This window comes from Pantherophis guttatus, chromosome 2 (genome assembly GCF_059756535.1).
Source record: "Pantherophis guttatus breed Tessera chromosome 2, ASM5975653v1, whole genome shotgun sequence".
NCBI classification, from domain to species: domain Eukaryota; kingdom Metazoa; phylum Chordata; class Lepidosauria; order Squamata; family Colubridae; genus Pantherophis; species Pantherophis guttatus.
Genome location: NC_142064.1, coordinates 277,667,718 through 277,681,115, shown reverse-complemented (window position 1 = coordinate 277,681,115; position 13,398 = coordinate 277,667,718). Strand labels below are relative to the sequence as shown.

At 43.2% G+C, this 13,398-nt stretch overlaps 1 protein-coding gene across 1 annotated transcript; it reads right to left on the bottom strand.

Annotated features, from left to right (window-relative positions):
- Positions 1-934: 934 nt before the first annotated feature.
- LOC148115966 (vomeronasal type-2 receptor 26-like) lies at positions 935-12,301 on the bottom strand. Its single transcript, XM_087885325.1, has 4 exons — positions 12,150-12,301; positions 4,195-4,486; positions 1,671-2,486; positions 935-949 (listed from the first exon to the last, which is right to left on the bottom strand). The coding sequence occupies exons 1-4, from the start codon at positions 12,299-12,301 to the stop codon at positions 935-937; spliced, it is 1,275 nt and encodes a 424-aa protein (XP_087741451.1).
- Between the last annotated feature and the right edge of the window lie 1,097 nt (positions 12,302-13,398).

Genomic DNA, 13,398 nt, shown 5'->3' with positions numbered 1-13,398 from the left:
AAGACAGAAGCCCCGTTGAAATATTCTAACCACTGGACTTTAAGCAGGGTGCTGGTGGTGGACTCAAAACAGCTCGCCCACCTGGTTAAACCATTTTGGCCACACAATGGCATCCTCATTGATCATAAACTCGGGCTCTGGGGATCCCCGTCTTTCTAGACTGCCAAAGGTTACTTTCTTGACGGAGCCATTCAGAAACTTCATCCAGTAGATGAGGTCAAAGTCAGCTGCCAGGGCTCCGTCCTTGCCCAAATATATACCGTCCATGGTATGGTTGTACAACTGGGAGTTTTGCAGAAAAGGGTGGAACTAGAACAACCAATTGAACAATAAATTTAGAAGGGTAAACAAATACATTTCTCACCTCAGTTCAGACTCAAAGATGGTTCTACTCTCAAAGAGCCTTGATAGTACAGTGGTCTACGCACCCTGTTATTAACACAGCTGCCTGCAATTTCTGCTGGTTCGAATCTCTCCAAGGCTCAAGGTTGACTCAGCCTTCCATCCTTTCTAAGGTAGGTGAAATGAGGACCCAGTTTGTGGGGGCAATAAGCTGACTTTGTATAAAATATACAAAAGAATGAAGGCTATTGCTTAACGCATTGTAAGCCGCCCTGAGTCTCCGGAGAAGGGCGGCATATAAATCAAATTAAAAAAAAAGGCGGGGGGGCATGTCGCTGACATCTCTCTTACCCAAGAACAGGAAAAGATCATGGCCAAACCCACTGTGCACTTTTGCTCACAGCCAGACAACCGAAACAGAAAGGGAGGGGTGGTGACATATGATTCAAATCAGTGGTGGGTTGCTTCCGGTTCGCACCGGTTCGCAAGAACCGGTAGTAAACATTTGTAGTAGTTCGGAGAACCGGTAATAACATTGGCTGGCCACGTCCCCGAACCAGACCCTGGCCCGGTTGTCGCTCGCTTACCCCGCTCACCTCATCAGAGGCTTTTTAAAAAAAAACTTTTAAAAGCATTTTTTCTATAACCTCTTCGGCCGAAAAAATGCTTTTAAAAGTAAAAAAAAAAGCCTCTGATGATCGCGCGGCTCAGCTGGAACCGTCAGAGAGGTTGTAGGGAAAAAAATGCCTTTAAAAGCCTCTGGCGATCCCAGCTGATTTGCCTGATCGTCAGAGGCTTTTAAAAGCATTCTTTTCTGCAACCTCTTAAGGTTGTAGAAAATATGCTTTTAAAAGTAAAAAAAAAAAAAACTGGCCACGCCCACACAGTCACATTACCCCCCACTAAGCCATGCCCACAAAATAAGCCACGTCCACAGAACCGGTAGTAAAAAAATTTAGAACCCACCCCTGATTCCAATGTATGGGTGCCTGGGAGGGAATTGAGGGATTCATGTGCATCGTCTGTATATATGAAAGAAAAAATGAAAAAAGAGAAAAGGAGGGAGGGAGGGGAAAAAAGAGAAAAAATAGAAGTAGGAGAGGGAGAGATAGAGAGATGAGATAGAGATAGAGATGAAAGAGAGAGAGAGAGAGAGGAAAGATGGTAGGAAGGAAGGGAAGGAAGGAAAAGGAAAAGATAGAAAGAGAGAGAGAGAGAGAGAAAGAAAGAAAGAAAGAAAGAAAGGAAGAAAGAAAGAAAGAAAGAAAGAAAGAAAGAAAGAAAGAAAGAAAGAAAGAAAGAAAGAAAAAGAGATGAGAAGGAAATACCTGCCAAGGCTGCAGCCTCTGAATTCCTGACTCTTTCCCACTTTTCCTCCCCCTCCACTTGGATCGGGAGGCATAGGCAGCGTTTAAGACCCGGACCACAGCCCAGATGGTGTTGTAGAGGCGGTAGCTGTCAAGGCAAAGTATCTTTTCCACATGGTCCTGGGGCCAAGGCCTCAGGTGTTCTCTCTCTTTGCAACTCACCCAGCCTTTCACCGACAAGGCATGCTTTGAATAGGAACAAAGAAATGCTTGCAGGACAAAGCTCCTGGCAGAATAGTAAAAGAGAAAAGTATCATCGTAGGTTGTCCTCTTTTTAGTCTGGATGTAGAAGGAAAAAAGGCCATAGGTGCGGTGGAAAGTCAGAAAACCAGTAAATAAGTCAAAGGTGATGTCCCTCATTGTAGTAATAACCCAAATTTTCCCTTGTTCGGGTTTTATGAGCTCCTCAAAGAGTTTTTCTATCAGACGCATTCTTATGAACTCAGAAGTGCTCTCCACAAAGGAAATATATACATTGATCTGCTTCCATTTAAGGAACAAGTCGGGAGAGATGGACTTTTGATCTGCATCCAGCTTTGTGGTAGTTAGCGCGAAAAGGACGCAGATGCCCTTCATTTCCAGGAGTGGCGTCAACGTTCTCAGGAACGTCTCTCCACTGTCTGTGTCCGGAGCAACGAGGCCGATGGAGGTCCACCTGAAATAAAGGAGGAGTTTGACCATCCCTGAATATTGGATTCCCTCTTTAGGGACCATCTGGTAGAAAAACGGGAGCAAGGCTTTACTGCTCAACGCTTCAGAAACAAAAGTATAGGATACCTGGAATGAAAAGACGGGATTGGTTATGTCTTTTGAGCCTAATGCTTCAACCTAGAACCTAGGAGACGTTTCCTGACATTGAGAACAATTAACCAGTGGAACAACAGAGGTTGTGGGTGCTCTATCACAGGAGGCTTTTAAGAAAAGACTGGGCAGCCACTTGTCTGAAACGGTATAGGGCAGTGATGGCTAACCTTTTTGCCTTCGTGTGCCAAAAGTAGGAGGAGCACAGGGGGGGTCACACCCACGTGTGCCCACACCCATAATTCAGTACGCCTTGCCCCTACGCGCATGCGCGCGCGACACCCCTGCGCTTTCCCCGCTTTTGGCATGCGATGGCACGGTGGGCCCAGTAGGCCCGTTTTTCGCCCTCCCCAGGCTCCAGAGGCTTTCTTGGAGCCTGGGGAGGGCAAAAACAGCCTTCCCCACCCCCCTCCAGAGGCTCTCAGAGGCTGGAAATAGCCTGTTTGCCGACTTCCGGTGGGCCCAGAAGGCCCAAAAATCAGCTGACCGGCACATACCTGCGTGCCAGAACTGAACTAGGGCAACGCTCGCGTGCCCACTGATATGGCTCTGCGTGCCACCTGTGGCACGCGTGCCATAGGTTCGCCATCACGGATATAGGGTCTCCTACTTGAAAAAGGGGTTGGACGGGAAGATCTCCAAAGTCCCTTCCAACTCTGTTATTCTGTTATGCTGACCTCAACTTCTAAATACACTCTGAGAACATTCATTTCTACCAATAAAGATCATGACAAATAAAGATAAAGATCAAATAAAGATCGTTAGTGGGAAGAAACCAAACCTGTATAAATTTTAGGTTTTATTCCAACTTTGACAAAGTGAAAACGTTAGATTTTTGGATCCCAACTGTATAGATGTGATTGTGACTTTGTCTACCTTCCCGGAGACACAAGATGATATCCATTCATCTCGGAGATGTCTATGCTTTCATAACCCTTCTGCTATTCCCATTTACAGTCAGGAACATTACGCAGTACACCAGATAGCAGAATGGAATTACAGATCAAACCGATTAAAGGCATAAGAAAAACAAATATTTCACCAGGGGTGAAATGCTACCGGTTTGCTCCAGTTCGGGCGAACCGGTAGTGCCGCCACCACATGGTTTGGTGAACTGGTAGCGGCGGCAGCGCGAAGCTCCGCCCACCCTTCCGGATGTCATTACTTCCTAGTTTTAACCAGGGAATAACCTGTTTTTGACCCTCTGTACATGCACAGAAGGCTTTGTGCATGCGCAAATGGTCCAAAATTGTATGTGATGATGCTGCGCGCACGCACTTCTGAACTGGTAGGGAAGGTAAGTAGATTTCACCCCTGCTATATACTCATGTATATCATCCCTGTTTTATAACACTCCCTCACTTCAATTTTAAAATATCTATCTTATCATTTCCTATAAGGAACCGATGTAGTAGAACAATAGGAGCAAAATCAAAATATGTAACAGCATCAACAAAATACTGTAACACTATCAAATAGTTTGTTGAATAAGAATTTGACTGCATGGAATCCTATCGGCTCGCCATTTCTTGGCTGTATCAAAGGTCAGTTGAAGGACCGAAAGAGAACAAAATTTATTCTAGCTGGGATACTAAATCATAATATTCCTCTTCCTCTGTTTCAATTGATATATTGAGTTTTCAGTTGTAATTCCAAGGCAGATGTCGTTCATCATCATATTTACCTGTGGGATTTTGTACATGTTCAAGAGCGTGGAAATCTGAATGGACTTATCAGAATCAGCTCCATCAAGAACCGCTAGCAGATTCTCCTCTTGTCCACACATAAAATTTGGAATATTGGCGTGTCCACTTGAAAGCAGGTGTAGCAAGGTTTCAGAAGGTTTATCTTTGTTGAGATAAATGTCGTAGACTTTGTAGCCCAGAGTGATATTAGGCAAGAGACTAGGATTCTGATTGATCTCCTGGATGGTGAACAAGAAGGGCAGGACATACCACATCTCCTGTTTTTGTCCTCTGCAGGGGGAAAAAAGAGGTCACATTATCATCTTCCATTCAGCATCTCTGCCATATTAGGCTCCCTTCCAGCTTTTGTTGTGAGTACCAATGAAAAATATCTCCACTCCTCCAAATGCCAAAACCTCAAAGTGAGGTGTATTTGTTTTTTTTTTATGCCGGTTCAGAGTTGGCTTGCATAGAAATCTAGAAGTTAAATTCAGGACTATTTGACAACGAGAGAGATTGGACAATCATTTGTCTGGACTGGTATAGGGTTTCCTGCTTGAGCAGAAGGTTGCAGTAGAAGACCTTCAAAGTCCCTGTCAACTCTGCTTTTCTGTTATTCTGTTCTATTAAAATTAGGAATTCAGTGTTGATGGAATCCATCCTTTGTGTGTCTGAGAGAGAAAAAGGGAGGCATTGCCTTGAATTTTCTTGAATTTCAGCCTCTTTTCAGCCCATGATTTTTTTCCCAACACTTTCAAATTCAAATATTCATGCCTACAGTTCTCTGTTCGATCTACCCTGGATCTCCTTTAATCTTGGATTTCTTTAATGGAATCAATGGACCAACTGGGCATCCAATAAGGTCTATTTTTACTTCTGTGAAAGTTGTGGGGATGAGGAACCAACGAATAGGCATCAGAACAAACATCCAAATCACATTTGTAAACACCCCAGCCAGCAGTGTATCAAGAGGTACTTTGCAAAAGTCCCAAAAGTTTACTAAGGTACTATATGGAAGTTCATATATTTATTGTTGTATGGTTATGTTTGTCATTTTATGTTGTTTGTCCTTTCTTTTTAAATGAAATGTAAATAAAGATTATTTTTTAAAAATAAAAAAAATAAAAAAAGTCCCAAAAGTGCTTTTTCAAGAGGCAAGTGGACTGTCTGGTTTTTCTTTGAAGACGTTTTCGCTTCTTATTCAATAAGTTTCTTCTTGGAAGAGAACCTTTGGGACAATACTGACATGGATGACATCCGTACTTTGCCAAAGGTTCCCAAGATATGTAAAATGTAAATGTGTAGCTGATTATTATTGAAAGCATGGGGTATACAATTTCCTAACTAGCCTTATGATGATACGAGTCCCTCTTACGTTCAAACATTCTCCTTCTTCTCTCTTCTTTCATCAGGCACTCAAAGTCCTCCCACTTGCTTGGATCAGCCGTTCACAAGTAACAGGTAATAGGTAACAGTAACAGAGTTGGAAGGGAACTTGGAGGTCATCTAGTCCAACCCCCTGCTCACGCAGGAGACCTGTACTAGGGATCACGGTGGCCTGTCATCTTAGAGGAGCTCACTTGACACAGCAGAGGGAAGGAAGATGGGGTGTTACAAAGGATCAAATTAGAATTAGAATTAGAATTCTTTATTGGCCAAATGTGATTAGACACACAAGGAATTTGTCTCCGGTGCATAAGCTCTCAACTGTACATACAACAATAGTGAGCCGCACAAATAGGCTGAAGAACAGTTTTTATCTGTGGGCTGTCAGGCTTCTGAATGGAAAATAACTTTACAACAACATAGTACGATTGACTTGTGGGGCCGGCGCGATGTGCAATAAATTCACACAGTGGAATAGGATGGTTAGTAGGATCCACTGGGTTAGGGATTTTTCTTTTCTTTTACTGTCTTTCACTGTGAGTTGTATTGGGTTGGGGCTGTGCACGAAGGGAGGCTCGGCCAATCACATTGTACACATGTTGTACTCTGACAATGAAGGTTTGAATTGAATTGAGAGATCATTATCATAGTCATTGTAAAAAATGCATTCATCATAAAACATTACATATCCACACTTAGTGACAGTCATGGATACTAAATAAGCAATCAATACAGATCATACTAGGATACCAAGGAAACAATGTAAATCGTAAGATACAAGCCACGAAGTTATAGTCATAAGAAGATAAGGAGACAGGTAATGGGGAAGATGGGAATAATGATGGTAATACTGCCTTTCTAGATAGTTTGGCGGTGTTGTGGGAATTAGTTGTTTAGCAGAGTGATGGCATGGGTGGAAAAACTGTCCTTGTGTCTAGTTGTTCTGGCTTGCAGTGCTCTATAGCGTCGTTTTGAGGGTAGGAGTTGAAACATCTCCAGGGTGTGAGGGGTCTGTAGATATTTTCACAGCCCTCTTTCTGGCTCGCACAGTATACAGGTCCTCAATGGAAGGCAGATTGGTTAGCTAATTACTGGGTACATAAAGTCTACACCTAATTACTGGCTACCAGTTCTTAGTCACATACTTCCCCCGCACTTACGACGACAAGAAGCTCTCTTTCGGGAGTATAGTAAGATCCTCTTAAATTCCTCTCTACCCATTCGTGGCTACATTCCTGATCTCTTAAGATGCCGATTAAAGTCAAGAAACCCACCACTCTTGACAGCGCTTAAGCTGCTGGCCGATCATCAGAACACCACACAGAAGTGGATGGAAGCGTGGAGTAGCTATTCCCCTCAAGATATTTCTGAGCATATTAATCCTAATAGTATACCGCCAGGTTTTAATCTACCCCGACACATATGGGTGACATACAATAGAATTATTTATTTATTTATTATTTATTTATTATTCAAATTTCTATACCGCCCTTCTCCTTTCGGACTCAGGGCGGTGAACAGCCAAAATAAAACATTTATACATAAAGTATGATTAAAAATAGATTTAAAATAATTAAATTTGGCCCATAGTTTAAAATTTATCAATTTAAAATCCGTATCAAAATTTAAAATCAACCATAAAATCATAAAATCAAGAGAGACCGGCTAACTGAAAGAGATGAGTTTTTAGGGCCCGACGAAAAGTCCGGAGGTCGGAGATCACTCGTATCTCTGGGGGTAGATTGTTCCAGAGGGTAGGTGCCACCACAGAGAAGGCTCTCCTCCTGGGGGTCGCCAGCCAGCATTGTCTAGCCGACGGCACCCTAAGGAGGCCCTCTCTGTGGGAGCAAACTGGCCGGTGGGAGGCTATTGGTGGCAGAAGGCGGTCCCGTAAGTACCCTGGCCCTAAGCCATGGAGCGCTTTAAAGGTGATCACCAACACCTTGAAGCGCACCCGGAAGTCCACCGGAAGCCAATGCAGCTCGCGCAGGAGAGGAGTCACATGGGGTGTGTGCCAACTCCTTGTATAAATGGGGAAAGACACCTTCAGCACAATGCGATTGCGCCCCCCCGCCCCCCGACAGACTATCCAACATATAGTGAGGGAATGCTCTAACAGAAGGTATCGAGAAGATTTTAGGGACTTCCTCTGCGTAACAACGGCAGCTACTGACTGGATCTCCAAACTCGACATGAAACTCTGAAATGTTATTTCTGTTTTCCTCTTAGCTTTTCTTACTGCTCTTTTTTAAATTGTTTCAATTGTTTTAACCTGTAAAAATGAAGTGTTTTAATATTGTGTGCGTCCAGCCATACGCGAAATAAATAAATGATTAGCAATTGGTTTTTTTTGCAGTTCTCATTATCCATTGAAGTCTGTGTTTGTCCTGATTGGTTGCAGTGCCAAACCAGACGGTGACAGATGCCTGGTTCAGATGACAGACTCAATAACGCACACACATTCTGTGGGATTCTTTTTCCTAGTTTCCTTCAAGTTATAGTCAGTAGAGCAAACGAACTATAAGAGCTACCAGACCCCAAAGTTCATTTCCCTCTTTCTCTCTCCGGCTCTTGTAACTCAAAGCTGGACAAAGTCCAGCCAATGAAACTGTCGCATGCATTGAAACATTGTGGAAAGTAAGAACTCATTGCTTCCCCCCCTCCCCCGAAGAGTAAAGAAATCATACCAACAGAGTAGATCTCAAATGTAGTTTCTAAAAGAGTAGGGAAGCATTAATCATGGTTGAAGCAGGGGTGAAATGCTCCCGGTTCGGACCGGATCACCTGATTCGGTAACGATGGAGGCGGGTGGTTCGGAGAACTGGTAGCCTAATCTCCTCCCTCTTTTAATATGTAAATTTTAATCTGTTTTTAAATTATTGGGGTGTTTTAATCTATCCGGGCCAAAATGATTTAATTTGATTTTATCTGGTTTTCAAATTTTGTGTATTTATGTATTTTATTGCTTGGCTGTTCACCGCCCTGAGTCCTTCGGGAGTAGGGCGGTATACAAATCAAATAAACTAAACTAAACTAAACTAAACTAAAATCCCTGCCCCCCCTCCCTCCATGCCCAGCTGAGCCACACAATCATCAGAGGCTTTTTTTTTTTTACTTTTAAAAGCATTTTTTCTACAACCTCTTCCGCCGAAAAAAAATGCTTTTAAAAGTTAAAAAAAAAAGCCTCTGATGATCACGCGGCTCAGCTGGGATCATCAAAGGCTTTTAAAAGAAAAAAACCCCTTTTTTCTTTTAAATGCCTCTGACGATCCCAGCTGAGTTGCCTGATCAGCAGGGACTTTTTTTCTTTTAAATGCCTTTAACGATCAGGCAACTCAGCTGGGATCGTCAGAGTCTTTTGAAAGCATTTTTTTGAGGTTATAGAAAAAATGGTTTTAAAAGTTAAAAAAAAAATGGCCACACCCACTCAGTCACATAACCCCCCCCCCAAACCACGGCCACAGAACCGGTAGTAACAAACTTTAGATTTCACCACTGGGTTGAAGGATAGGAGGCTGTATAATGGCATGAAATTTAAATGCATAGTTACAGATTAACAGATTAACAGAGTTGGAAGGGATCTCGTAGGTCATCTAGTCCAACCCGCCACCCAAGCAGAAGACCCTACGCCATTTCTAACAAATGGCAGTCCAATCTCTTCTTGAAAGCCTCCAGTGTTGAAGCTCCCACAATAGTTACGGAAGAACACTAATGTCCATTGTGTTCCATCTTTCGTAAGGACTCACTCCAGTGGTGGGTTTCTAACAGTTCGTCCCAGTTCGGGCGAACAGGTAGTGGCAGCAGCGGGAGGCTCCACCCACCCACCCGGATGTCATCACGGATGCTCTGCGCATTCGCAGAAAGTTATGCACATGCACAGAAGCACCGTGCACACTCCTAGTTCTGAACCGGTAGCGAAGGTAAGTGGAACCCACTACTGACTCACTCACCTGAAGAATTCTCTCTTATAGGGAGGCACGTTAAAATAATAAAACGGGCGTCCAGGAATATTTTGAGAAATGGTCCCTCCAAGGATATGGTCTCCTGGCTTGAAATGATATATCAGCTTTGATATACCCCCCTCCAGAGTCAAGGAACATTTGGGCTTCAACGTCGCACAGACTGTCTGTAGAGGCAACAGAAGCAGGAAAAAAGGCAGGATTCGAGGGAGGGAAAGCATAACATTCTGCTCTTCAAAACTGCATAGGAGCTGAGTGAGAAGCATTCCAAGTTCCCAGAACACTTTGTGTCCTCGATGGCTCTCTAAGGCGGAGGGATCCCAAACAGGGCTTTACATCTGAAGCGGGTCGGAATGAAGAAATCTGACAGCCTCTTTCCCCTGGCCTGGAATTCGGGCAAGGCTTCTAGTCGAGAGGGGACATTTATGAGTTAGCCCTTTCACTCTTGGGTGGAAAACATCACCTGATGCTTGCTTATGCTCAACCCGTATGCTATCTTTGAGGAGATCCCTGGAGGGGTTTGCTTAAGGGAAAGAAAATGACTGTGATAATGATAATTGTGAAGCAAAGAACGCCAGCTCTGTGGGCAACTTGATCGCTCTCTTTGGCTTCATGCAGGGCCAGAGAAAACAAGTTGTGCAGCTGTGGCTCCTGCATCTGGGACGATTCACTGTTCAAACTTGGCTAAAACTTTTCAAAGAGGAAAAGCCAGGATATCCCTTAGAGAAATAAGTTGGAGGGACTTGGAAAGGAAATGGAGGTAGTCTTCAACTTACCACCACTGATTTAGTGACTGTTCAAAGTTACAACAGTGTTAGGATATGGTTTGAGCCTAACTATGTTGTACAGGCAATATAAATGTACTGTAACTTTAAGCTGTATATGTATTATGTGGCTTTAATGCTGAGTCATGCTGTAATTAGGTAATGATTGGTTGTGAGAATATTTAAGCAAGGTACTGTAACGTATTCAGTCTGCTGTTGATGATGAAGCTGCTATGATAAGCTACCATTGAGAGGGGTTGCTATCTGTAATCATTGTTGGATGGATCTGCAACCATCGTGGTTTGTGAACCAGAGTGAGTTTGTTATTCTAACCAACTACTGTTTGTTGGGTAAGAAGATTCTGTAACTACTGGACTGATTTACTGGAAAAGACTTGGAATTTGTTTAAAGACTATGAGACTGTTTTTCTACTATAAAGTAAGCTTTTGATAAACCAGTTTGCATAACTGTTATTCATTGCTCTCAGCAATGTTTCCTTGTGCATTTACTCTGCTGGTTGGTAACACAACAACAATATCCTTAACATACAGCACTGGAAAAAAGTAACCTGACCCTTTTTCACACTTATGACCATTGCGGCATCCCCGTGGTCACGTGATCAAAATTCAGATGCTTGGCAATTGACTGATATTTATGACGGTTGCAGTGCCCTGGGGTCATGTGATCACCTTTTGCGACCTTCTGACAAGCAAAGTTGTGGTGGCGCAGTGGTTAGAATGTGGTACTGCAGGCTAACTCACTGCCGACCGCCAGCAGTTCGAAACTCCCCAGGCTCACGGTTGACTCAGCCTTCCATCCTTCCGAGGTCGATAAAATGAGGATCCAGATTGTTGGAGGTAAGAGGCTGACTCTGTAAACCGCTTCGAGAGGGCTGTAAAGCACTGTGGAGCAGTATATAAGCCTAAGTGCTATTGCTAGTGCTAAAGTCAATGGGGAAGTCAGATTCCCTTAATAATTGTGTTATTATTTTGATTCACTTCACAAGGTCACAATATGGGGCAAAACTCACTTAACAACCGTCTCCCTTAGCAACAGAAATTTTGGACTCAATTGTGGTCGTGCGCCGAGAACTAGCTGTAGGAAATAAGGACTGACTTCAATATTTAAGGTGCTGATTATCATTGTAAAGTTCTGTGTGGGTCGGTTTCTGCTTATGCCCCCCTCATATCAGGGGGTTTGATTTGAGGGTCCCAGGGATGAGTGTCCCAGTGGCTGCTCCAGGGGTGGGTTCTAAAAATTTTTACTACCGGTTCTGTGGGCGTGGCTTATTTTGTGGGCATGGCTTGATGGTCATGTGATAATTCTTTAGGATTTAGCAGAGGTACTGATCTACCAGGCTTTTAACTGCTTGCAGAAGCTGTACCGGTCTACCCATTTATTTTTGCAGGCACTGGTCTACCCATTTATTTTTGCAGGCACTGGTCTACTCATGTATTTTTGCAGGCACTGGTCTACCCATTTATTTTTGCAGGCACTGGTCTACCCATTTGTTTTTGCAGGCATTGGTCTACTCATTTGTTTTTGGAGGCACTGGTCTACCACCAAACTGCCTTTTACCACTGATCAGCTGTAGGGCGGCCCTTTGAAGCCCCACTGCAAGAGTTTAAACAGTTTTTTTCCTTATAGCCCATCAGCTGGGACTCAGGAGGCAGCAATAGATTGGGGATGGGGCCAAATAAAAGGTAAGAATAACGCGGGGGGGAGGGAAGTGGGGCGGCAGAACCGGTTCGGTGATGTCATATCGTCACCGCTACCAGCTCGGTGGAACCAGGCCAAACCAGGAGGAACCCACCACTGGGCTGCTCCCCTCTCAAAATGGCTTACCCCAAATTCTTTTCTTCGTGGTCCAGGAGAATGAAGGTGTCAGTCAGGCCTGAAAATCCAATGCAAAAGGGAGGGTCTACAATTGCTCTGGGAAATTTGGGGCCTTTTGATATAAAGAGATGGAGACAATGTAAATCCTTGCTGCTGTTCATAGTTCTGCCTGCTTTAATTTTATTTGTACTACTTAACTATTTCTTAACTGTAGGAGTTTTGCTCCTATGGAATAATAATAACAATAACTATATTATTATAGCTACAGTATATCCCTATATCTCAATGCAATTTAGGATTGCATTGGCTTTTTTGGCTGCCACTGCACACTGTTGGCTCATATTTAATTGGTTGTCCACTAAGATTCCAAGATTCCTCTCACAATTACTGCTATTAAGCCTGATTTCACCCAATCTATATGTGTACTTTTGGTTTTTTTTTGCTTAAGTGTAAGACTTTATTTTTGTCTACGTTGAATTTCATTTTGTTAGATAGGGCCCACTGTTCAAGTCTGTCAAGATCCATCTGGATCTTGAGCCTATCTTCTAGGGTGTTAGCTATTCCTGCCAGCTTAATATCATCTGAAAATTTGGTAAAGTCCCCTTCTTTTCCATCATCTAAGTTATTGATGAAGATATTGAAGAGTACTGGGCCTATAATGGAAGCTTGTGGTACCCCACTGCTTACTTCCCTCCATGTAAGCATAGTACCATTAAGGACTACTCATTGAATATGGTTTGTCAGCCAGTTTACAAATCCATCTGATGGTGATGCTATCTATGCCACTTTTTTCTTGCTTGCCTAGAAGTTGGTTGTGGTCTACTTTGTCGAATGCCTTGCTGAAGTCTAAGTATATTATGTCCACAGTATTTCGCTGGTCTACTAATTTAGTCACTATGTTGAAGAATGAAATAAGATTGGTTTGGCATGATCTGTTTTTAACAAACCCATGCTGACTTCTAGTTATTACTTACTCGTTTCTAGATGTTGGCAGATCTCTTTTTTTATTATCTTTTCCAGTATCTTCCTGGGTATTGATTTAGGCTGATTGGTCTGTAGTTTCCTGGGTCTGTTTTTTCCCCATTTTTTGAAGATGGGAACCACATCAGCTCTTTTCCAGTCCTCTGATAGTTCCCCGGTGCTCCAGGATTTATGAAAGATGTGGTACAGTGGTTCTAAGATGACATCTGCCAGCTCCTTTAGAACTCTGGGATGTAATCCATCAGGTCCCGGTGATTTGTATTCATCAAGCTGTTGT